Below are 27,403 nucleotides of genomic sequence, written 5' to 3'. Positions count from 1 at the left end.
TTATTTAATTAATGTTTTTTTACTTTTATTATTGCGCGATTAAAAAAAAAACATTAATTTAAAATAGCAAAATCGTATGATTTCCTAATTTTTCGTGCGTTTTACCCGACTACAGCCTTAAATGAGATAATAATCCAGATGGTTGAATACACAATAAAAAAAAAACAACACATTGCAAGAGAAATGGCATTTATTATAATAATTTATGTACAAAATAAAATCATATTTACAAATGGCTTTTTCTTTAATTTAAATAATCGATTTTTACTTCTAGGCTATGGTTTCCTAAGAAAGCGGCGCCGTTATCTAGCGGCCGTATGTCGTGATGCAGTGAGCGAACAAGGAGGCCGTTCTAACGGTGACCAGCGATGTCAACTTCAGAGGAACATTATAAAATTCATTGTTATAATTTGAAAATCCATTGACTCCAGTTAATCCTTAATTAATTAATTAATTGATTCATACAAATACATACAAATCAAATATATTACAAATAAATAATAATAACGTATCCCAAACTCTATGAGGCCAGGAGCCCTGTGTTTAGCTGGGATACAACATAATGGAAAGTGGAAGCACGCACATAATTAAATAATGGCTAAAATGAAAACTTACATATGTATATTTTAAAGGGCATCTTTGCTATAGAGTTTTATGTTCTTCATATAACTGTAGGATTTATAATGCATAATCGATGGCACACGCGTGCTAAAAACATTTCACCTGAAATAGTGCGTTAACCGAAGAAAGCAATGTCATCATTTTCTATAGAATCCAATACGACATATAATGCAACTCTAACAGTATGGCACATAACATCAGGAGCATCGTTCTGCAGTACATTAACATCGTCCCCACCATGAAGAAATGAACTACAAAGGAACGTCGCCTATAAAAAGATTACGGGGCGTGACAACGCCAGTCAGCCCAACAAGTTCAGTCGACCAGTCAAGTCAGTCAGTCTAGTTCACTCAGTTCCAGTGCAGTTACTTTAACTCGTATATTTGTAATTTATTCGCCATGTAATAAACAAACATCAAACAGCAACCTCGTTTCTTCTCTGTCAATCTCCAACTGGGGTAGGAGCTCAACCCTTAACAATATCATCCTACATAACTGTTGTAATTGGCTTAGACCGTGTATATAATAAATAAATAAAATATAACTGAGACATACTGCGGCGGAAAATAGACAAACTATCATGTAGAGGAGAGAGGTATTTAAAAATCATGCTGGTGTGCATTTTATTATTATTCCATGTCCGCTCCCTAGTTGGAGCATATGGTGTCCACAAAGATCCTCCAAGCATCTCTGCCGGCTGCCAGCTCCTGTACATCCTCCCAAGTCAGGTTTGCATCCCGTAGTTCCGACACGAACTGCCGACGAACAGTCAGCAGTGGACGTCCAGGACGCCGAGAACCTGATGTCTTGTAAAGTAGGCAAGCGCGGTTAAGGCTCTCGGGAGGCATCCGCAGCACATGGCCAAACCAACCGTATCGCCCCCGCTTGATGACAGTTGTCACCGGAGTTTGCTGCGTCCGTTCTCTTATCACTTCATTCCTCACAAAGTCAAACCACCGCACGCCTAATATTCTTCTGAGACGCCTATTTTCAAAACTCAGAATTTTGCTGCTTTGGGCCCGAAGCCCATGGCATTTTATTATTACTCATGATTTTCTTTAAAATTAATAAAAATTTCATCATTTTTAAGTCCAAATCACGTTTATATTCAATTTCAGACACAAAACACACTAGTACACGAGAAAAACGTTTTAAAACTGTTTGTACCGCTGACAGCCGTCCTGCTAATGATGGCACCGCTGTTTGACATCGACGCTCTCTAGGAAACCTGCGTCATCTGGTTTGTACAGACGTTTTGATGACGTCGTCGGCCGCTCTGTGACGGCCGTTAGATGACGGCACCACTCTCTTAGGAAACCATTGCTTCACATTCATTGTTTACATGATGAGAAAGTCATGATGGGTTAAAAATATCACTGCGGTACAGTTGCACGACAAAAGTAACATTAAAATAATATATTGAGAAGGAAATATGGAAGCCTGGGCATTTCTTGTCATTGACTGGCTTCAGTGGCCACTTTACACACGGCGTAATAATCACCATTCTGCCTATCTTTGAACAGCCATATTCCTTCAACTCTTCCGTCTGTTTTTCCTTCATTGATACGGGTGAGATTATATATTGATATTATACAGGGTGTTCTTAAAACCCTGTCACATCCGAAACCACAATGATCAGTATGGGCAAGAAGACATTTTAGCATATTTAGAACCAAGAATTTTTTTTAAAATAAAATATTTAAAATTGCAGAAGTAAGCAACCATTCGTTCTAAAAAATAATTTTATGTGCCAATATGCCTTTTCACTCATACTGATCATCATGGTTTCTGATGTGACAGGGTTTAATGAACACCCTGTATATCAATATAAAATCTCGAATATATACCAATAAGATTCATCTGGCTGAACCAATTCACCTCATCTACTAGGCAAAGCCTGAAAACGATTTACCATTTTTTCACTTCCTCATTAACCAATAAGTTTATTCAACAATGTTTCGGGTATGTCCAAATGTTTGCAGACAGGCTGGATTTCTTCCCTATGGATTTGTTTAGATCTAAGTGTCTCAAAAGTGTTTTACTTCTCGGTTGCTACAAATTTAGATATAAATAACTCCCTAAGGAGGAAATCCGGCCTGTCTGCAAACATTTGGACATTGCAACATACAGTAAAACCTCGTTTTCACGTTCCTCAATTTTACGTTTTCCCGCCGAAATGTTTGGGTTCCATTTTTTTCCCTACATTCTCATTCAAATATCCCCCCCAATCAACGTTTTTTATGTTTTTCATTTTCCGGTTTTACGTTGAAAATTTTTCGAAACTCATTTGATCTGTCAAAAGACGCCGAGCCGCGCGTTTGCGCAAAATGCTCAATATATTTAAGATAAATAAAAAAATGTGTAAATTGTTGTCTCAAACTAAATTCAAAGTAGGTTCAGTGTGGTTGACCATTTTTTTTAAGTGTCTAATTTTTTACATTTAATAAATTGTGACATGCGGTTGACGCATGAAGAATAAAGTCTACATGAATAAATTACGATGCAGAAAGTTTAAAAATTTTGTAATAAAAATATTATTTGAAGTCATTAACATAATGTGAAAAGACAATAGTTTAAACAGTTATCATAAAAGTGTGAAACAATTTGTCGCGATGTAAATGACAGTTAAAATTCTGTGGTGCCATACGAAAAAAAGTGATCCCATATAAATAAAATTTATATGATACCCAATATTTAGGGAAAAAAATATTATATGCATTTTATGCAAATCAAAATCATTATTTTCGTGTTTTTAAGGTTAAGTACCTACATAAAATTATTTAAACTTATTTTTTAATTCAATAAAATGAACACTTTGTGGTATTGATTAAAAAAATACATTTTTAAAAATGAAATCTTGTTAAATATTAATAATCCCCAATTATGACTGTTTTTACAATTTTTCTGCAGTTTTTAATTTCCCCACTTTAGCGTTTTATTTATTTATTTTTGGACCACAACAAGCCAGGAGGTCCAATTACAGTGGTGAATTACATCGCAGAAAACCCAAGCTTGAGAAAATTCACATTTTAATTACTGTGTTCTCACCGGGAATTGAACCCGGAACCTTTCGTGTGTGAGTCAAGCGTATTGACCACTACACCACGGAGGCCGCTAGTTTTCCTCAGTTCAACACTTTTTTTGCTGCTCCCTTGAAAAACGTAAAACAAGGGTTTTACTGTAGTTATACTAATCATTATTGGAATGCCCAACATCGCTCTTTTACTTGCTTGGGAGTGTAATATACTCGGATGCACCACAGCTGAAGAGACGGATGTTGTCCTATTGCACAGAAAAAAAGTGATGCAAATTTTTGGTTCGGTTTTTGCGATGCGCTTGAGATTCTCGACTTGAGTACCAACGGCCCACTGTTTTGCTGTAAACTATAGCTAACTTCGTGATTGATTTTCCTAAAATGATTTTTGTCCGTATGGGCGGCTCTACTGGGGTAGCGCCACATTACTTTGAGACGAGTATTTTGATGATGCGTTGTTTCAAGACTGTTCAATGATCTCCCACAAACCATCATTAACATGAAAAATCTTCAAATGAAAAAAAAAGAACTGAAGAAATATCTTCTAGATACTTTATAGTGCCTGTTTATAAATAAATCTGTAAAATATAAATAAAATAAATGTAATATAAACCTGTCATAAAAAAAAAATGTGTCTTACCGAAAAGTCTTTAGACTTAGTGGGTAACAAATTATAATATGTATTTTTTAATTATAAAATAAACGCTGCTCTGCAGCACTGAAACTGATGTCATGTTAAGAAAAAAAATTAGGTACAATACATCAGCAATATTTTGAGTTTGTCCAAATTTTTGTAGACAAGGACTGGATTCAACTCCCTGGGGAGCTGTTTATATTAACATATTACAACAGAGATGAAGAACATTTAAGAAAAGGTAATATAGAAGTCTAGGCATCTACAGGGCCTATGACCTGTCAATGGCTGGTTTAAGTGGCCACTTTACACACTGTGTAACATTCACCATTCTGCCTATACTTGAACATCTATATTCCTTCGATTCTTTCATCTGTTGATGTTTGATGTTTACACAGTGTGTAGAGTGGCCACTTAAACCAGCCATTGACAGGTCACAAGCCCCGTAGATGTCTAGACTTCTATATTACCTTTTCTTAAATGTTCTTCATCTCTGTTGTAATATGTTAACAATACATCAGGTTTCCGGTACAAGTAGCTCACTCACTCAACTCAACGACAGCAAGACCTGGACAGTATCCATGAATGGACCAAGAAATGGCTTCTCACACTCGATGTTAACAAATCTACAGTTCTTCACATCGGCTAGAAAAACCAGCCATATATTTTATATTTTTCAAGCCATATACTTTATATATTGTGTCCCATCAAACGGACTTACTTTCTGAATATACCTCGTATTATAGGTATAATTTAATGATGTTTCGTAGTTGAGTTTAGTTATTTGAAGAATATCCTCGTGTTGGTGTTGTCGCCGGTGGCAAAGGTGAGGAAGGGGTGGGTGTCCCGGTGTTGGGCCATCTCCGCGTGCGCGTGGAACGAGCGGCCGCACACGTCGCAGGCGTGCGCAGGGGCGGCCGGCGCCGGGGTGGCCACTCCCCGGCAGTGCAGGCGGCGGTGCGAGGACAGCTCGCTGCGAGTCGGGAAGCTCTCGCGGCAGCGCTCGCACTCGAAGCTCACCTGGGGAGAGAGAGCGATGTCACGTGAGGGGATAGAGAATGATTAATGTCACACGATTAGAGAAGCAAGATCACATGAGTAGAGAGACAAGATCGGATGAGTAGAGACAATATTTTTTATACTTATAAGTATATGTAAATGTATTTATTTTTTTGTTTGAATTCTTTACAAGTTATTTACAATTTGCTTTTTAATTTAATTACTTTTCTTATATCCATTTAAATTTTTTTTTTCTTTTTTACTATGTAAAGTTTCACTTTTTATTTTGCATGGCAGTATGCTTTTTATTGTTTCTACATGTATACAAAAAAGCGTTGTTTATGTTTGTACTTACCTGTATATTTTTTGTAAATGCCCCTTGGGCGTATTGTAAAAAAAAATATCAATGTCACATGATTAGAGAGACAAGATCGATTTTACAGGATTAGAGAGGCAATACTGATGTTACATGAATACAGAGACGAAACCGATGTCATATAAGTAGAGAAAGTGATGTCACATAAGTAGAGAGACTAGACCAGTATCACATGAGTACAGAGACAAGACCGATGTCATATGAGTACAAAGACAAGACCAATGTCACATGAGTAGAGACAAAACGGATATCAGATGAGTAGAGACACAAGCCCGATGTTACATGAGTACAGAGACAAAGTTGATGTCACAAAAGTAGAGAGAATGATATCACATAAGTAGAGAGACAGGACCGGTATTACATGATTAGAGAAATACTGATGTCACATGAGTACAGAGACAAGACTGATGTCACATGAGTACAGAGACAAGACCGATGTCACATGAGTAGAGACGAAACAGATATCAGATGAATAAAGAGACAGGACGGATTTCACACGAACAGAGCGGCAAGATTGATATCACATGAGTATATAGGCAAAAAATATTCTTAAATAGGGAGATAATTACTTTTTTTTTTGATAAATTTATTGGTGATCTTCAAGTAATTGTTTACAGACAGCAGGAAAACTCCGCAGGTCTTAGGTTTTTAATAATAATGGGCGCAGTGGCATCCGGAGAGTATGGATAGGATAGGCTTAGCGTCATCGTGAACAGACAGACTAAAATAGTTATAATATTAGTAACTTTGTAACATACCTTTCCTTTTTTGTGTTTCGATTTATTGTGCATCGTGAGCGCTCCCAGTGTAGGGTACCCTCTCCCGCACGTTCTACAGTTAAACTTGAACTTGTAAGACATCTCTTTCTTCACTGAAAGATCTTTTTTCCTGGCCGACTCGAGATCCACGACATCGTGAATAACCGGGTGCTTCCTGATCAAATGCCTCTTCAACTCGGCACTGTTGCTAAAGTCGATATTGCAAAACTTGCAAGACAAGTGCGAACTCGTCGAGTCTTCTTCGGAATCCAGAGATATGACTTCTGGCTCTTTGACTATCTGCTTTTTTTTCGAATCGCGTAAGTGTACTCGGGTGTGCCTCGCGAGCCCGCGCTTGTGCGTGAAGGACTTTTTGCAAGTGAGACACCGGTGCTTTGTCACCTTAGAGGCGTGTTCCTTTTTGCAATGGCTCTTCAAATTGAAACGGCTGGAATAGATAAACGGACACCATTGGCAAGGATACCCCGCGGTCCTGTGCGCTTTTAAACACGCCATCGCGCTGCTTCGTCGCCTGAAATCCTTACCGCACGAGCAAGAATAAATGCCTTCTTTGTAAAGCATCACGTCCGAGACGACCTTTTTTTTCGGCAATTTTTTTTCTACAGTTCCTAAAATAATGACATTCTGATGCGTCTTTTCGTGGCGCTGAAATGTGACAATATTCTGATATTTTTTCTGGCAAATGGGACACTCGAACCCACGCGGCGCGAGCAAGTTGTCTACGTCCTCGTCCATATCTTGCAAGATGTGGCCTTCGCCGCTAAATGCGATTTCTTTATTTTGCTGTTTTAATTTGGCTCGTACTTGACTTAAAATCACGACCGGGGGTAAGATGACCTCGTCCTCCATCGAGTCAGGCTTCAACAAGCCCCCGTTTTGAAACTCACTGTTACTCTTGAGGGAAACGGGGACGACTTGTTCAAACGATGAAGTATCATTGAAAATCAATTCGTGTTCTCGGGATTTTTCATCAAAGTACGGTACGATAGATCCAGCGATTATCTCCTCCTTAACGTGGACCATTTGATCGAAATCGAACCCGCTACATTCCTGCTTGACATCGGTTGCGATTCTAATATCCTGATCATCGGTTTCTCTTTCATTAATATCTATAATTTCTTCCTTAATTAAAGGTACAAATAAATCGGCATTTTGTTCCGACTCCACGTTCATTTCAGACTGGCTGTCGCCATCCAAAGCATCTTTTTCTATCGTCTCTTGTTTGATATATAGTTCGTCAGTTTCCTCCGATTGTTGTCCCGTATCGAGCACATTACCTTCACTGGGGATTAAATAACTCTTGTGACAGTCCTCTATTGATTCTTCGAAATTTATCGCCTGTTGGCATTCACTATCAAAAATTTCTTGTTTAATTTCTGACTGAGGAGACAGAGACTCGTATGGAATACAATCTTCCTCAGATGCTCTAATTAAATTTCTAGATTCTAACTCTACTTGACTCAATTCCAAACAATTACCATCTTCTTCGTCATCATTAGGGCCTAACCGGTTATCCAGTAAATCATTATTCCTTACTAACAATGTTTCTTCATTGCATTCTCCTAAAATAGCACTTTCAGTATCTATTTGTGATGTAATCTCATTGACTAAGTCTGTTTTTATAAAATCATCGTCTTTCTTAACATTCATCATTGCGTCATCAATACGCAACGAATTATCATTACAAATCTCAGCAGGTATGCTTATTTCATCATCTATTTTATCTTCTAAAGCGTCATCAAATACTTGTGATGATTTTGAATCATGTTCATCAAATATTTCATATTCGTTTTTTAAATTCGAAGGATTTTTACATATTCCTAACTCCTCATTTTCAATATTTTCTTTTATATCTGATATTTCTAAAGAAGGTGTTTGGTTATTTTTGATTGATAAATTTTCTTCTAATGACTTGTCAAAATTGTTTTTGATTATAGTAAGCCTTTCATCAATGTCTGAGATGCCGGTGGGAATAATTTCCTGAAATAAAATGAATTAAGCATTAGTTTTGTGGTCAAAAATTTTAATAAATTAACCGCTCAAGGAGTACACTCGGGCGGCCATTATGTGCGAAAATTTCCACTCGTGAATATTAAAATTTGCGAGCGGACATCAATTGTAAATTATTTTTTTTAAAGGAGATCATTTTTTCGTCTGTTTTCTAATGTTTGTATTGTAGAGGGTAACACCAACAGTTGGCAGAGCCGAATGCCGCTTAGGCCCGCAATGCGTAATCCGATACAAAGTCAGTTCGGACAAGTTATTAAATGTCGTACATCGGAAGAATATTCACATTTTCATCTTGGCATTTCGTGTCCGCCCACTAGCTCCTCGCCAGTGTTTGCTGTTGTAAATTCCTTCTATACAAAATAATGGGATGTAACTCGTGTGTAACTGCTTAATAAATAACTGTAAACTAAACACTTAATCCTCTTAATGTCAATGGTACCAATATTCAATACAGGAAATCCGTAAAAAATCTAGGAGTACAAATGGATGAACATCTCAGCTGGCGAGCTCATACTAATGAATTAAGCCGCAAAATATTTTTTAGTCTACACTCACTTAGAAGGTTGCAAAAATTCTTACCCATTAGTACTAAATGCACCCTTGTACAAGTATTACTACTACCCATTCTAGATTACGCTGATGTTTCCAAGACTGATTTAAGCTGTGAGCAACTCGATAAACTTGAACGACTTCAGAATACATGCATAAGGTACATTTTTGGTCTTAGGAAATATGACCATATTTCTGATTATCGTAGGCAATTGAAATGGCTCAAAATTAGACAGTGGAGAGACTATCACTCCCTCTCACTTCTGTTCAACGTATACTTATACTTGTGTGAAAAATTTCAACCATTATCAGTTCGTGGTTAACCTCTTCGTTCTAATTCTCAAGGCACTCTCTTAATACCCATTCACAATTCCTCTTTCTTCTCTAACTCATATAGTGTCCATGCGGCTCGACTGTGGAATCATCTCCCATCCACCATCAAAGATGTTACTACATTATCTCTGTTTAAATCACGTCTGAAGAAACATCTCCTTTCTCTTCCTTAAACTCTCTTCCTTTCCTTTTTCCTTTTTTTTCCCTTTTCCCATTGAGTAATAGTTTTGATTCAAGGTAATTTATAAACAAATATGTTTATTTCTATTTTTATGTATCTGATTTTGATTATGTTCTGTAAGTTGAATTATAAAAATAAAACTTTTATTTTATTGGTTGGTTGGAAGAAATTGCCATTTGGCAATAAGCCCGCTAAAGTACAAAGTACAAAAAGTTAAATAAATAAAAAAAAAATAAAAAAATAAACAATTGTAATCCATCTTTCTTATTGAACCTAAAATCAACGCACCCATCCTATAGTATAAAACTAATAAATAAAATACTTTTAAAATATGCATCGAAATAAAACTAACCTCTATTATGTTCAAATAATCATTCAAGTTTAATTTAACATATTACAACAGAGATGAAGAACATTTAAGAGGAGGTAATATAGAAGTCAAGGCATCTACAGGGCTTATGACCTGTCAATGGCTGGTTTAAGTGCCCACTTTACACACTGAGTAACATTCACCATTCTGCCTATATTTCTGCCTTCTATATTACCTTCTCTTAAATGTTCTTCATCTCTGTTGTAATATGTTAATATAAACAGCTCCCCAGGGAGTTGAATCCAGTCCTTGTCTACAAGAATTTGGACAGGCTCAAGATATTGTTGATTCAAGTTTAAAATTAATAAAATGCAAAAATTTATGCTGAACTCTTTCGATGTCCTTAACATGAACACCGTAATACGGTGACCATATTTTTAATTTTTATTTATACTTTTGCATTGTTTGTATTCTTTTTTCATACAGAATAATGTTCCCTCACTGGGGTGTCCCGTGCCGAGGGAAACTTAAAATTAAAAAAAAAAAACGTCAACAGATGGAAGAGTCGAAGGAATATAGATGTTCAAATATAGGGAGAATGGTGAATGTTACACAGTGTGTAAAGTGGCCACTGAAACCGGCCAGTGACAGGTCATAAGCCCTGTGGATGCCTAGACTTCTATATTTCCTTCTGTAAAATGTTCTTCATGTCTGTCGTAATATGTTTATAAATATATTTCAGAATAAAAAAAAAATAATACTTCAGTTAAACTAGCTTACTTGGTAGTCATTTTCCGCGGGTATTAGTTCTCCCATATTTACATTATTTAAATTTATTTCTTCAGAATTAAAACATTCCGTAGAATACCAATCTTCACAATTTTCCTGTTTGGAATTCGATTCTTGTACACATACACTGAAAACAGTAAAAAAATACTACATTATTCGTTAAAAAAAAAATATTTTAACATTTATGCAAATTAAGTTTGGTCTGTGACAATTTCGACATACGGTTAAATGTGTTTAAAAATCACTTAAATTACAACTAACTCACTCTTTAGAATCTCCCATGGTTCGAAATACACGGGGTCCTTAAATAAATACTTAAATAAAGTATTGCTTATGAATTAAGGCTTTTGGTTGCAATTTTGCTTAATCGAGTTGTGAACTTAACCAAGGAATTATGAATGAAATATTATTTCAACTATTGTAAATATAGTTTAAACGTATAGCACAGACGGAGGGCATTTTGAAAATGCTTATCACAAAATGAAAATAGAATCTTCAAAATAATAAACGAGATAATTATGGCAGAAAGGACGAAGATTCCATTTTAAGGACGTTAGACAGCTGTCATTTTTATGTTATGAATTGTTTTGTCTTTCGTTTTGAAGGCTGTTAGGTGTTGGGTATCACAAATTTGATAAAAGTACCTACTTTTATTGTTTATTTATTTTTTATTAATAAATTTCATAAATGGTACATTTTTTTTTTTATTCTATACAAATCTACTTTCATTTATTATATTTACGGCCTATGCCAATTACAACACTTACATGAAGAAACATAAATGCAAGAAACTGAACAAAAATAACATAAAACTATGTAGCAAAGACAAACAAGGGGGCAAGGGCAAAACAATAAAAGTATACAATTTATTCATAAAAACGAAATAAAGGTCAAAAGTTACATAAATTGGAAATTTTAGAAATAAATGGGATAAAAAATAATAGCTATAGAATTTTAATAAATCTGCAGATAGAATTCAAAAACTCACCCTTATTAGCCCCCGTAGTCGGACCCTGTACATTGTAATAAAACAATAAATGTTTTTCATATAATAGAATCTTCTCTTAAAGTAAACCGCCAACACATGTTCCAATAATTTGTTTCACTCTGTTCCATTGAAATATTGCATATTCTATATTTTTCAACTTATTTTGAAATGTGCCTACACTCAAGATAACATTTAGTTTTATATAAATTATCCTTACACTGTATAATATTCACTAGTCTAAAGATGCCCATTAGAGGGTGAAAGCGCTAATTGGTCAAAATAAATAAGTGGAAGTGTACCAAGTCTTTTAAAATTAATAACTTATATGTAAATATACGTTATTACACCATTCAATTAAAGTTTAATGCAGTTTTTACACTTGTTCAAAAAAAATATTTAGATTTACTTTGAATTTATTTATGGATATATTCGTTTTTATAGTTTTAAGTTCATTGGGTTTCATTTTGGTTTATATATGATAAATTCGAATATTTTTTATAAAAATGCTGCAGCTTGCCACCACTTACCGCACATAGCATTGAGGATTTAGTCTCCTTGGCAGTGTCCACGTACAAGTAAATATTTCTCATTGCCAAACGAGAAAAGCTGTCCAAGGGAGCGCTCTGTAATCTGGTAAATGGTAAATAAGAAGGTCGTAGGAAAACAAATACACAGAACTCGTTGATGCACCGAGCTGTACAGTTATATTATAAGGAAATACCATTAGAAATAAGAGAGCAAAAAAATATTATTTCATTTAAATGTCAGTTTTAAAAACATGTGTTTAGCGAATAAGTTAGTTTTTAAAAAGTAATTTTATTCGTGTTAGCTTTATAGAAGTTTTCTTTTTAAGTGTACGTATATTGTTTAGAAATGTTAATAATATTGTATGTGTTTTAATAATAATTAGATATAAGTTAATAAAAGGACATTCATTTATTATGTTTGTACTATTTTAAGACAAAAATAAAAAATAAAAATAATAAATAAATAAGGTAATCTAAAAGTACGTACTCTACGCATTTCATTGGGTAGAGGGAAGTGAATTTTTCACGTAAGTGGTCCAATCAATTTAATCCCAGTAATGAGATTAAATTGATTGGACACGAACAATTTGTCGAAATGATTTTTTTTTAATTTAAAAGGTTGAAATTCTTTTTGGAAGCCACCGGATATGTATATCCGATAGGAGCTATAACAGAGCTAGAGAGAGGGAAAGGGAGAAGACCATAGAAGTTTGATTAAGATATCCGCAACAGTTTTTTTTAAATTTTACCATAATTACTAAAAGTCCTGTGATTATTGATGTCGGGTAACTATAATATTTTTCATACAAAACAATATATGGCCGTTTCCCTGTAGGATCAGGCAGAATGGATAAAATCCCATTTCAGTCTATCTTTGCATACAGATCTCGCTTCCTCCGCATTAATTCTTATCATGTACGCGCGCTGATTATTGCTACTTTCGACATGTCTATCTTCAAGTGTTTGTTTTGTAAATACCCAGACTTCCATTTTCCTTTCTCAAAATAGTTTTCGATTCATACAAATTAATAGATTTATTTTAACCCCCAAAGAGGATTTGACTAGAAAGATTTGGACATTTTATAAATTAAAATGTCATTTTTCAGGTGGATGTAGAATACAGTTCTTTGAGCGAAATATAACCGGAACCCTGGATCAGTGTTTTGGACTCGACGGCTACTCTCAGGTAAAAACCCTAAAAAGGGAATTCGGGTAAAGATATGTCTGCCTTGTAGGGTAGAGGTTAACACGTTCATCCACTATGCTTGAGGTCCTTGGTTCGATTCCTCGCAGAGAGGAAGGGAATCTAAAGCGTAAGACTGATCGCACCTAACCTTCCATGAAATAAAATTGATCTTGATAGCTACAATTGTAGTACCAACTATGTGGTCTATGCACTGCTGGGTGCTAATTGGGAAATGATAAATAAAAAATATTGTTCTTACTATTATTATTTGATTCTTCTTTTGATTCATAATTCAAAACTCATAACATACACATAAATATTAGCATTTATAGTCTATGGTGTAAGACATGAACAAAATGCGAAAAGTGACAGCTGTCAATCGATATCTTGTATGTTTTTCATCTATGTATTCTGTCTATCCAAGCTCCGAGCTTCGGCTAAAAGTAAACAAAATAAATAGTAAAAACAACATATTTAATATCAAATGTAAGCTTGTTAAATATCAATAATCAGCTTTTATGACCACAAAATAAATAATAACAAAAAAAAAAACACTTTTTAATTACTGGAATGAATTTAGAAAGGTAAATCGAAAGTAGATCATGCATGTGAATAGTGCGGATCAATTTTGGCAAATATACAAGTTTTAATTATCTTTTTTTGTAATAGTTGTGATTTTAATTCTTATATTTTTTATTAAAATATTTAATATACAAAATTTTGTGTTTCAGGTTTCCGTTGTGAGTTAAGAATGAAACACACGCAGGTGGCTTTCTATCCTGGAAAACACCATTTATTACATAAATGAAGTATTTGCAATACGAAGGCATTCCGTATAGTTAGATCTGTATTGGTTTTATATAAACCTAACGAGATAAAGGCTGATTTAATTCATAATTAAATAATTAAAAATGGACGTAGAAAAGGGCACGGATCAAAATGGCTTCGATGTGCCTATAAAAATAGAAATAATTGAATGCCCGGCACTTGAAATCAAGGAAGAATACATTGAAAATACTTGTTCTGATTTTGAAGAAAAGATCGACGTTACAGAAGTCAATATAAAAGAAGAAATTGAAAACAAAACTCATAATGAAATACCAAATACAGAATCATTCACTTGTAAGATTTGTTCTGTAAGTTTTAAAAAGTTGAGCAGTTTAAAACGACACAATGTCGTCCACGATGCGAAAAGAATTAAACTTAAAAAAGACAACACGCATTTTTGCGATACGTGTTCTTATTCAACTTACAGATTGAGTAGTCTTAAAACGCACAAACTGACGCATTCTTCCGAACAGTTTTCTTGCCAGACTTGTAATTACAAATGCCGACAGTTGAGAAACCTCAAAGTTCACGAATTGAAGCATACCGACGAGCGGCCATTTTCTTGCGACATTTGCCCCTTCACCACTCGTCAACTGAGCACTTTGACGTATCATAAAGCCACGCACACCGACAGAAGAGATTTCCCGTGCGATGCTTGCGATTTCGTCGCTAGAAGTAAGTGGGCGTTAAAAATGCACAAGATGAAGCACGATGATGTGAAGCCGTACGCGTGCGATGAGTGCGACTACACCGCACGATTGCTATCCAGCTTGAGACTTCATAAAATCACCCACAGCGGGGTGAAACCGTTCAAATGTGACATGTGTGATTACTCAACGGGAAAAAAGCAAAATTTAAAACAGCACAAAGAAACGCACGAGTCAAAGCGCGATTATCCTTGCGAATTGTGCGATTACGTTGGCAAAAACAAGCGCAATCTGCAGAAACATATAAATTCGCACAAAGAACCTAATTACTTTTGCAAACTGTGCGATTTTAAAACAAAATGGCAGGCCTCGCTGACTTTGCACGAGCGTACGCACACCGGTCTCAAGCCATTCATTTGCAAGTTCTGTGACTTTTCCTGCAGTCATAGCTACTCTATGAGTACGCATCTTCAAACGCACTCCAAAGAGATGCATTTTAAGTGTGACCAATGTGAGTTCGCCTGCAGGGCAAGGTCGACATTAAAAAAACATAAGTTAACTCATACTCAATAATTTTATAATGAATTTTGAAATCCAAGAAGCTGTTATTAATAATAATCCAAAATAATTTAGTTCCCTCACTAAATAAGTTTTAACTTTTGTTTAGTTAAGTAATTATTTATTGATATATTGAGTTTTTCTACTGACATTTCTTAGTGGCACTGGATATTTATTTGTGCTGACCTTGTTCTATTTGTGTTTTTGTCAATAAAGAAATATCAAATTAAGCCAAGAAGTTTCATTGATATTTGTAGCAATATTATTGTATTATGTCGATTGCCATGACTCAGACGTCTTGAAATATTTTCATTTCTTAAGTTGGCTTATATTACAATACCATATTATATATTATACTATGACGCGTCACAAGAAATAACTATTTATTCCATCTGCCAGTCTGTAGCACTAACTATGCACAACACTCTTTCCTCTATCATCCTTGCTCTAACTATGTTTTTTTTCATCTATTGATATATTTAACACGCCCCTTAATTTATTAAAAAATATTTAAATTTATTTCAACAGAGAGGGAAAACATTATTGAGAAGGGAAACAAAAGTCTAAGCATTTACAGGGCTTATGACCTGTCATTGGCTGGTTTAAGTGGCCACTTCACACACTGTAACATTCACCATTCTGCCCATGTTTGAACATTCACATTTCCCCAACTCTTCCATCTGTTGACTTTTGTGAAGTAAAAGAGCTGAAACATGGGCAGAATAGTGAATGTTACACAGTGTATAAAGTGGCCACTTAAACCAGCCAATGACAGGTCATAAGCCCTGTACATGCCTAGACTTCCATATGCCCTTCTCAATAATGTTTTCATTTATTGTGTATGCAGACAATTGGTAGAATTCCATATTTAATTTGGTAATGTACCTATCCAAATAAAACAAGTTTATTGGATTATAATTCTACTTTATTTTTTATAAAATATACAAAGGGTATATTGTGACAAAATTCATTTTGACCTTAGTTGACATTGAACATAAATCTTAGTTATATAATGAAACCTGTATAAAACACCAACATAGAGTATCAACAATATTTTTCAAAATAAACCTTTATAAATTAAATCAATATTTACATTATTATTATATTAATTTTAAAGTTATACAAATATTTTTAAATAATGGAAGGTTTTCCCCAATATAACCAAAATATATCCAGTATACCCTAATTGATTTTTAATTACTCTACTTATTTTGGCTTGCATAGAAATCCACAAACATAAAACAGTAATTATTTTTAGTATGTAAGGAAACTTTGTAAATATTTAGTTAGTTTGTTTGAAAATGTCCTAACTAGATGAAACGCGTCACAATATACCCTTTGCATATTTAATAAAAAATAAAGTAGAATTATAATCTAATAAACTTGTTTTATTATGGATACATTACTAAATCAAATATAAATACTACTGTTGAGCAGTAATCTATATGTGGAATGATTATAGTTTTATATATGAGTTCTGCAGTATTTCTATCTAATTTATTTCTCAATCTACCTAGAAATAATATTTATAAAAACATGCTCAAAGGTAGCATTCATAGTTAATTTTGAGTCTAATATAATACCTAAATACTTCATATCATCCACTTTCTCAATAGTTTTTTTCTCAAGCTCAAAGGAGCTGGCGATCGAAACGGGATAATTTTGCTCGCTATCGAAACGCATACAAACCATCACGCATTTCAAAAGAATTAACTATTGCAGTTTAATCAAGCCCAGGACCTCAAGCATGATAGGTGAACACACTAACCACTTCACTTCGAGGCTGACGTTTCTCCACTTGATTTCCTTTTCAGAATTTTTACCTGGAAACAGCCATTAAGTCGAGTTGAAATTGGTCATCCGGGATTCTGGTTCTAATTCACAAATAAAACTATTTTTTATCGGCTCGAGCACATTTATTTATTTATTTTATTCACATAAACGCCTGGAGAACTTTTTCAAATATGGTACATTATTACTACTACTACCATTACACAGTAGGGGTAGGCAGAGAGAATGGACCACCACACACGTCTATCATGGCATATACTCTTAGCTTCTTCAAAAGTCCGAATAATCGGCGCGCGTGCATGCGATGATGAATGAATGTAGAGGAAGCGAGGTCTGTCATTGACGATAGAGTGATATGGCGGTCTATTCTCTCTGCCTACCCACCCCAACGCAAAAACTGCGTCATGGTTTGTTGTTCAGTGGTAGGCAGCGTTGTTAACTTCTATCAAGCTAACATCGATAGATTCGTTGTTTATTAGCTGGAACACTTTCACAAAAAAACACTAAACTGTTACTTGACGAGCCAGTCTACCAATTTTTTTTTTTTCATTTACACTATTTTGCCTTGATTTTTTTATTTTCGTGGGGAGCCGGGAGAGCCACGATTTTACCGAGCTACGCTAAAAACTGTTTTTTGACAAAACAGTTCAAAAATCGTGGTGAGCAGTGAAGGGAAGGGGTGGCTGCTGTTAGCTGTCACGAAAATAGCCAATTGTTCAAGATATTTAAAAATTAGTGTAATTACCATCGAATTCGATAGATTGCTCCCAAAATCGGTGGAGTTTACAACTCTGGCGGTAGGTACTAAGCCTAATAAATGTTTCGGTTATTGTTTATGGTACAGGAATTTAAATTTTGCACAATTGTTTATGGTACTTAAAAACCGGTAAACGTCAAGTTGACATTTCCCACGTCAGTTAATTTTAAAAATAATATTGTCTCATATAGTTTATTTTTAAATACAATCTAAAATAAACAATGCACGATGGGATTTATAGAAGATACTCTGATTATTCTGATATCCCAGGTAAGATTTTAAGTCTATGTATTGTTTTTAGCTCTAAAGAGTTTAAATAAACTTTCTGCAAATTGTGAAAAACATAGTTTTTTAACATTAAATTTCGTAAACATATCATCGAATTTTTCTTACTTAATGGTGCATAGTGCATCTTTAAGCAGACTTTAAAACCTTCATAATGTGGGTGAGATTTATCCGGCTGAACCAATTTTTTTTTTCATAATTGAATTATTTTTTCAGATATTTTTCTTCATCGGCGGCTGGGTTTTCTTCGTCAAGCAACTGTTCCGAGATTATGAGGTCCATCATTCCCTGGTCCAACTAATATTCTCCATCACCTTCGCCCTGAGCTGCACGATGTTCGAACTCATCATATTCGAGATCATCGGCTATCTCGACAGCAGGTAACCTCGGGTTTGTTTAAAAAATCCGATGAAAACTTTATTGCAAATAAAGCATTAAAGCTTACATCAAATTGGAATAATTCTTCTTTAAAGTACTCTCCTTGGTTAGCGATTATGATTGGAAGCATTTCTGTTCAGCCGTATGAATCTCACCCACATGATAAAGGTTTCAGCTCTTTTTTAAAATTTATTTATTCGTCAGCCTCATGGTGTAATGGTCAGCGCGTTTGCCTACCACGCAAGAGGTCTCGGGTTCGATTCCGATTCGATTCGATTCGACATGGTTGACATGAAATAATTATTTAAAAAGGGGTTTTTACACTAGAATATTGACTGGTACCTGAAGCGTAAGACTGATCATCTTATTTAGTTTTTTTTGTGCACCACAACAGGCCAGGAGGCCCAATTACAGTGGTGAATTACATCACAAAACACCCAGGCTTGAGAAAAATCACATTGAATTAGTGTGTTTTCACTGGGAATCGAACCCGGAACCTTCCGTGAGTGAGTCAAGCGTCTTGGCCACTACACCACGGAGGCCGCCTTACCATCTTACCTTCATGTAACAAAAAATGATCGAGATATGCTGCGATTGGTGCCCTATGCACCATTAGGTGCGGATAGGGAATAATAATGATTTATTTATTCATTAAAAGATACTAATTTGATGTCTGAGTTGAGGTTACTATTACTCTCCACCAGAAGGACAATTGCTGACCTCACTCTCATGCACAAAGTGGCATGTACCATAATAGATTGCCCAAAATTACTGTCCCTAATAAACTTTCCTGTACCCACAAGGACCCCCAGACTCCGACACATATTCCAGCGTTAGTACAATAGGACAAACTTCACCCACCATTCTCCCTCCCCTAGTGAGCATCCACAGAACAGCTGATAATTATGCTGAGCTGTTGGACTCGCTCCACACCACTCCTGCTGCTATCAAATTAGCTATCCTACCCATCGATGGCCATCCCCTCAATTCTCCCCTATTTAATGTGTATCTCCATTCATCTTCACTTTATTTCCTTTTTCTTTTTTAAAAAATTAATTACATGTTAAGTGTAATAGTTGTGAGTTTATTTTTGTTTTTTCCATAATATTTATATGTACTTTTAACTGTACAGTGGTGCCTCGCATAACGAACGCCTCGCACAGCGAACGCTGCACACAACGAACTTCCTTTTCGTTCATTTCACGATTCATACAACGAACTTCGCTTCACACAACGAAGTCGCCCACTTCACACGATCACTGCCGATTTATTGCATCCTTCCGCGCAGGCAGTCGTTAGTCACTGAGCAGTACGCTTAACTTACGCACGTGTCGCAGCAATCGTTCATCATTACAACGAAGTCGCCCGATCTTCTACGATCACTGCCGATTAATTGCATCCTCCCGCGCAGGCAGTCGTTAGATTAGAATAGAGGATTCAGGAAGAAGCAGTAGTTGATGACACAGAAGTGGTGAAGGACATCATCACAGTGGCCCAAAGGTTGGAATTAGAGGTAGAGGAAGAGGATGTAGAGGAGCTTATTGAGGAACACAAAGAAGAGCTGACAACTGAAGAGCTCCAAACACTTCTGGCCCAACAACAGGACAATGCTCAAAGGGAAGCGTCATCTGATAACGAGGAGCAACAATCAAACAATCAACCAATTCCAACTGCTGACATCAAGAACATCCTGGTCAAATGGAAAGCAGTTCAGGAGTTTACCAATGCCCACTATCCGGATTCCGCTGAAGCAAACAGGATCAACGACCTGTACTCCGATACTCTTGTCCGTTATTTCCGGCAGATGTTGAAGAAAAGAGAGAAACAAACGACTTTGGACAGGTTTTTCACTGCACCATCGGCCAAAAAGCGGAAAATGGATGAAGATGTGCAAGATTCGATTATTTCTTAAAATTAAAAAATGTGTGTTTTTTTCATTATGTTTTTAGATGTATCTAAATAAAAATAATAACAAAAAATTTATCTTTTTTTTATGTCATCTTACCATATTTTATGCTACAGAACGAATTATTTTTTTTAACATGTATTGTTATGGGAAAACGCGTTTCACATAACGAACTTTTCGCATAACGATCTTGCTCCTGGAACGAATTAAGTTCGTTGTGTGAGGCGCCACTGTATATTGTAAGAGCCCTCTGGGCGTTTATTAAATAAATGTTACAAAAAAAAACATATCCCTAGCTCTATAAGGATACAACATAATGGAAAGTGGAAGCATGCGTATTATTAAAGAATACTACAAATATAAATTATAACACAAACATAAATTTTAAAAAACATCTGGACAACACGCCTAATAGTACTATATATTTATTTTTGTTTATTTATTCATATTTTTCTCTTACAAACTATAATTAATAATAAAAGTAATGTGACCTCACTGGGGTTACCCGTGCCGAGGAGACTTAGCGATACACTTTTAAAAAAAAAAAAATTATGTTTGAAAATACGAGTAAACAAAGAAGACTAACTTAATAAACAGAGATAATTAATACAATTTTCAGACAGTTTTAAACACTACGTATTTATGTTTATAATTAATGTATGTACATCTATATTATTTATATTACTCAACGCATAATGAAAGAACAAAAACCTAACATAAGCTCTACACTTGTGTAGCAGTTGATTCAATATTGGTTTGGGCAAATGAGACAATTTATTTTACTTCTACCTAGCTCTACTATCCATTTTTTATAGCCTTTTTGAACATTTTCTCTTTAATAATGGTTTTAATAGATAGTGGAAGTAGATTGTAGATTTAAATATAAATCTATGCAATGTCTCGCAGCAGTCTCCTGCAATGGTCTCTTCCCTTAGACAAAATCCAAACTTGTACACTTTTCCCGAAAACGGCTTTTGTTTCGGAGAACTTAATATGTTCATCTGGGATATTGAACACTCTTAGGGCCACAAAAGTCAACTGACGGAAGAGTTGAGGATATGTGGATGTTTAAACACGGGCAGAAAGGTGAATGCTAAACCAGCCCTGTCAATGCCTAGACTTCCATTTTCCCTCTCTGTCGCAACAAATTGAGACGCAAGTAATGATGATTGGTTCCAGCTCCCGCTATTTCCACTGGCACCTGGGCCTCTACCTGATGCTGGTTATGGTGATCGCGGTCATCCCCTTCTACATCGCCTACTTCTGTTTGAGTAACATTAGACTGAGTGAGTATTTATTTATAATATCTGTACCTCAGAGGCAGACGGATGCAAATCCAAACGTCAAATGTTCAACAAGAGCCTAAAGAATCTACTTTCTCTAAGAGGTTTCTAATCATTTATAGTATTTATCTGTATTTTCAGTATCTTAATACATTGGTTCTTTTATTATTAGACTTACATTTCTTCAAAATCAATGGACATGATCATAAACTGGATCCGAAAATCGTAATGTCATTTCATCAAATTCTGGATTTGCATCCGTCTGCCTCTGAGGTACAGATATTAATGGCCTTAGCATTGAAAACAGAATGAAGTTTATCAGTTTGTAGACACTTATTTTTTTTACGGACAGGTTTAATAGACATTTAAAAGAACAACGTGACAAAAATACTGGACTTATTTTTACCGACCGGTTTTATAGACATTTACAAGAACAACATGATAAAAAGACTTAACATATTAGCTCCAAATGTGCTTGATTTAATATTTAGTAAACACTGTTAAAATTTAGTAAAAAGTAAAACACTGTTAAAATCCAGACTGTAGAAGGGCTGTTGTTATGCCCCTATACAAAGGAAAAGGCTCAAGGGTGGAATGCGGAAATTATAGAGCAATCAGCTTTTTGAGCGCTGTTGGCAAAATGTATGGAAGAATACTGATTGAAAGAGTAAGAAAAGTTATGAGTATAGAGTGAGTATAGAGATGCAGAAATAGAGGAAGACCGAGAAAGACATGTCATTACCAAATCCAACAAAAACTTGAAGATGGACATGTCAAAAGTCGGAATAATCGGCGCGCGTGCATGAGAAGATGTATGAATGTAGAGGAAGCGAGATCTGTATGCAAAGATAGAGTGATGTGGCGTTCTTACGGGGAAACGGTGTGATGGTTTGTTGTTGTTGTTGTTGTTAAAATTGATTATTAAAATGGTGGGGAAAAACACATGGAGACTACAGCAGAGTAACAGCGGAGTGGGAAATACAAATTGTAACATATTAAGTTAGCGCAATACATTCATTTTACGACAAGGAAGCTAACATTGGCGGCCTCCGTGGTGTAGTGGTCAAGACGCTTGACTCACGCACGGAAGGTTCCGGGTTCGATTCCCGGTGAGAACACAAAAATTAAAAATGTGATTTTTCTCAAGCCTGGGTGCTCTGTGATGTAATTCACCACCTTAATAAGGCCTCCTGGCCTGTTGTGGTGCAAAAAAAAAAATGTAACATTTAGATCTCTACATATATCTATACTCTATGTTCATTCTAGTTCGGCCTAACTTCATCCGCCCGATGACATTACTGGTGTGGTTCATATATCTTTACTTCTTCTGGAAGATTGGGGATCCCTTTCCGATACTCAGCCCTAAGCAGGTATGATTTTTTATTCCAATTGTTTTATTATAATTTTTTCTTTGCATTTTACAATAGGTACACATAAGTTATAAATACAAAAAAACTATTACATAAACATTAAAACAAATCCCACAAAGGCATGGCCTGTGTGGGTATACATCTTATTTTAATAATGGATACTGGAAGGATACGATAGATATCAAAGAATAAAAAATATTTTTTTATGTTAGTACATGATTTTTTGGTCAATAAAAATAAGAAAATAATGATAAAAGTATTCGCTATTCATGAAAAAGGGAGCTATTTAAATCTGCTTTTCTTATTTAATTATTTATATATATGCCCAATGGGCATTCTTAGGACATATTTATGCAAAGAAAATTATTAGAAAAGAAAGTAGAAAGATACAATGGTATTTTATTTTATTTTATTTTCTTTTATTCAGGAAACATACAGTACAGTTACAAAGTTTAATATTTTAACAATGTTTGATTATGTCCAAATGCTTGCAGACTGGCTGGATTTCCTCCCTAGGGAGTTGTTCATATTTAAATTTATTTCAACAGAGAGGGAAAAATTTTTGAAAAGGGAATATGGAAGTCTAGGCATTTACAGGGCTTATGACCTGTCATTGGCTGGTTTAAGTGGCCACTTTACACACTGTGTAACATTCACCATTCTGCCCAAGTTTGAACATCCACATTTCCTCAACTCTTCCATCTGTTGACTTTTGTGAAGTAAAAGAGCTGAAACCTTTATCACGTGGGTGAGATTCATCCGGCTGAACCAAATCACCTACTAGGCAACGCCTGAAAACAATTTTTCAATTTTTATACTTCTTCTTTTACCAGGTAGTAATTCAACAATGTTTGATTATGTCCAAATGCTTGCAGACTGGCTGGATTTCCTCCCTAGGGATTTGTTCATATTTAAATTTATTTCAACAGAGAGGGAAAAAAATTTGAGAAGGGAATATGGAAGTCTAGGCATTTACAGGGCTTATGACCTGTCTTTTACTTCACAAAAGTCAACAGATGGAAGAGTTGAGGAAATGTGGATGTTCAAACTTGGGCAGAATGGTGAATGTTACACAGTGTGTAAAGTGGCCACTTAAACCAGCCAATGACAGGTCATAAGCCCTGTAAATGCGTAGACTTCCATATTCCCTTCTCAAAATTTTTTTCCTCTCTGTTGAAATAAATTTCAATATTTTACACTATTTCAGATTTTAGATTTAGTGCTGCTTTTCAAGTTATTCAATAATGTTCTTGACAGTCCCGAACTTTTGAATTGTGTAAATTTTTATATGAGACAGCGTGGGACGAGACAAAATACTTCTTTTGCTGTTGATTTGCATAGTTCAAACTATGCTAAATACTCACCTATTCCACGGTTCCACATTATCAAACAAACATGGAAACTTAGATTTATCTTATACAAATTAAAATCATTACTTTTTAATCACTTCTTTTCTAAATTATAAAAATGTACTAAGTGTTATACTTGTGTTACTGTTTATGCTATGATACATCGCCTCTGTTACTTCAATACTTTTTATATTCAAATCCTTTATTTATTGTTAATTTTCTGCATTCCTATGTTATAATTTTTATATTTAACTATTCTTTATTATTTCCTTATTTTCTGCTGATTTTATTTCATGGATCTATATTTTCTATACTTGTGTACAGGTGTTTTGTTTCATTATAATTGTTTTTCAATATTATTTTATACTTTGTCAAAGGCGTAAGCCATCGAAATAAATAAATAACTAAAGTAAACGGAAGCTATCCTTTCTGAACATTCTCTTCCTGTAATATAAAAGGTGTCGATATCCGAAGAGATACGGCTGAGTAAAGACATTGCTCTTCCTACTGGCATTACCATCGGCAGGCCGGTTCTGCAAGCGGGAAGATAAAACAGTTAATGGTATTAGTATTGTTACCGGCAGAAGCGCGTATCGACGCAACCCTATAAAATACTAATGATACTTTTATACCATATGAAATATAGTCATTCAATTAGGATTTGTTTTACAGGGGATATTGTCCATGGAACAAGGTGTATCTAGAGTGGGGGTGATTGGAGTGACAGTGATGGCAATTCTCTCTGGTTTCGGTGCTGTCAACTATCCGTATACTTCTATGGCCATATTTATACGGTAAAAAATGTACATTTTTGTAAACACTTACTGGGCAATGCCTGACAATACTTTTTAATTTTTTATAATGAATGTAAGCAGATGGAAGAATTGAAAATGGATGTTCAAGCATAAGTGGAATAGGGATGTTGCACAGTTTGAAAGCGGCCACATATAGACTTTAAAAAATGGATCGATCTCTAAATACCTCTCAATCTTGATATCTCCATAGAAGGTGGCATTGAGTCCTTGTCTACAAACATTTGAACATATTAAAAATATGTTATCTGAAATTTTCTGAGTAATTTTTTAAAATAATTTCTTTTGAAGATTCTCTTAAATTATCTTCAAATAAATCCCTTAAAGATTCCCAAATTTTATAAATAAATTGAATGGCTCGAATATTGAAATATTCGTTTAAATACCTAATCGTATTATTGTCTATTGTTTTCAGTCCTGTCACTCAGTCGGACGTGCATTCCATAGAGAAAAAGCTGCTTCAGACCATGGACATGATAGTCGTAAAGAAGAAGAGAATAGCTATACACAAGGCGCAGTCTGTGGGAACGAGACAGCCATATCCCAAGGGCTCGGCCGGTAGTCTATGGACGTCTTTTGTTGCCAGCGTAGCGGGAAACAACTCCACTGAAAGTTAGTCTGCTTGAATAATATATCGATGGTGAAAAAAACTATTATTCCACTTTCATATAATGCCAGTTTAGAACTCCTATCATCATCATTGGCTGTAGAGTCCGCTGTGGGCGTTTGGCCCTTTGCCTCTTCTTCTCACCTGCGAGCTCCCGCTATCCTGGAAGACCTTCGATGACAATCCTCCGGCTTTATTCGATGGAGCTAAGGAATGCGGGATTGACGTGGGACGAGGCGAGAGCGCTAACTAGCGATAGAGTCTAATGGTGTCCACATGCTCCACTTAGGAGCGGATGTGAAAAAATAAGAAAAAAGAAAAAAACTTACTTACTTACTTAACGTGTCCGGTTGGATCATATCATCATCATCATCAGTGGTGCTACAGCCCGTTGTAGGCCCTGGCCTCCTCTAGAATTTGTCTCCATTCTTCCCTGCACCCCGCGGCTCTTCTCCAGTTGGTCCGGCCGATCGCTCTAATGTGACTTTCCACATTATCCAGCCACCTTAATTTTGGCCTGCCTCTGCTTCGTCTGCCTTCTGGAGTGGTATAAAGAATCTTTTTTGGGGTACGGTTATCATCAATTCTGTGCACATGGCCCAACCATTGTAATCTTCTTATTTTGATGAATTGTGCAATGTTGGGTTCCCCATACAGTGCCTCTAATTCGTGATTAAACCGTCTCCTCTACACTCCGTTTTGGTTGACAGCACCAAATATCTTCCTTAATATTTTTCTTTCGAATACTAATACCATATTTTCATCTCTTTTAGTCACAACCCAGCATTCGGCACCATATACAATGACCGGTTTATATACAATGTGGAGAGTTTTGTAAATAATGGTCTTAGATTTTCTAGTGAGCAATTTGGATCCCAGGATCATATCCTGCTATCCCAATATACGGCGACGAATATAGCCTTTTCATTTGTCACAATCAGGTCTTTAAGAGTGCAGCCTTCTCCCGTGAGAAGGCGTGTCAGTAGGTGGCTGTCGTCCAGGGTCACACAATATATCATCACCCACCTACCTGCGAAAATTAGTGTTGTTTGTTTCTAGATATAAGCCAGTTGAAGTCGGAGATATCGGCTCTGGAAGAGCTGGCCCGGCAACTGTTCCTTGAGGTCCACGGAGCGAGGAGCATGATGGAGAGGATCCAGTGGTCGCAGACCCTTCAGGGAAAGTATTTCAACTGCCTCGGCTACTTCTTCTCGCTGTACTGCCTCTGGAAGATATTCATAGTGAGTTGAAACTCTTCATTAAGTAGTGAAATGCTTTAAATTTTTTATATTCCATAAACAGAGAACCTCTTTGTGAAGGTGTTAGAGCAATAGTCTAGGCTTTCATGTGATATCACAGAAATATCTCGAATGCTTTTTATAAAGATGACTAAACAAACTAGAAAAATAATTTTAAAAAGAAACTTTGATGTAAACGGCATAAATGTATTATATCCGATGGAGATTTCTTTGCTAGAATATTTGGGTCGTCGGGCCTCGGTTGTTTAGGATCTTGA

The 27,403-nt window shown here is 35.6% G+C and overlaps 2 protein-coding genes and 1 long non-coding RNA gene across 4 annotated transcripts; 2 read left to right on the top strand and 1 right to left on the bottom strand.

Moving 5' to 3' along the window:
* Positions 1-172: 172 nt before the first annotated feature.
* LOC148274198 (uncharacterized) lies at positions 173-11,233 on the bottom strand. Its single transcript, XM_088237455.1, has 4 exons — positions 10,881-11,233; positions 10,607-10,742; positions 6,423-8,423; positions 173-5,309 (listed from the first exon to the last, which is right to left on the bottom strand). Exons 1-4 carry the CDS (start codon positions 10,895-10,897, stop codon positions 5,070-5,072), a joined length of 2,394 nt encoding a protein of 797 aa, XP_088093581.1. The 5' UTR covers positions 10,898-11,233; the 3' UTR covers positions 173-5,069.
* Positions 11,234-13,692: 2,459 nt separating this feature from the next.
* LOC148274197 (uncharacterized) lies at positions 13,693-15,579 on the top strand. 2 transcript variants are annotated; one of them, XR_015824357.1, is made up of 2 exons: positions 13,693-13,802; positions 14,048-15,579. It is a non-coding gene; the product is annotated as an uncharacterized LOC148274197 (long non-coding RNA). The 2 variants fall into 2 exon arrangements; XR_015824356.1 differs by having other exon boundaries at positions 13,694-13,900.
* A 2,435-nt stretch (positions 15,580-18,014) lies between these two features.
* On the top strand, positions 18,015-27,294 carry GPHR (Golgi pH regulator). The gene is made up of 7 exons (XM_088237452.1): positions 18,015-18,167; positions 18,399-18,562; positions 21,646-21,752; positions 23,016-23,119; positions 25,141-25,262; positions 25,696-25,892; positions 26,947-27,294. The coding sequence occupies exons 1-7, from the start codon at positions 18,126-18,128 to the stop codon at positions 27,135-27,137; spliced, it is 927 nt and encodes a 308-aa protein (XP_088093578.1). The 5' UTR covers positions 18,015-18,125; the 3' UTR covers positions 27,138-27,294.
* Positions 27,295-27,403: the final 109 nt, after the last annotated feature.

This window comes from Micrasema longulum, unplaced genomic scaffold (genome assembly GCF_059751315.1).
Source record: "Micrasema longulum isolate JH-2025_06_02 unplaced genomic scaffold, ASM5975131v1 h1tg001724l, whole genome shotgun sequence".
Taxonomy (NCBI): Eukaryota; Metazoa; Arthropoda; class Insecta; order Trichoptera; family Brachycentridae; genus Micrasema; species Micrasema longulum.
This window is presented reverse-complemented; position numbering and strand designations above follow the sequence as displayed.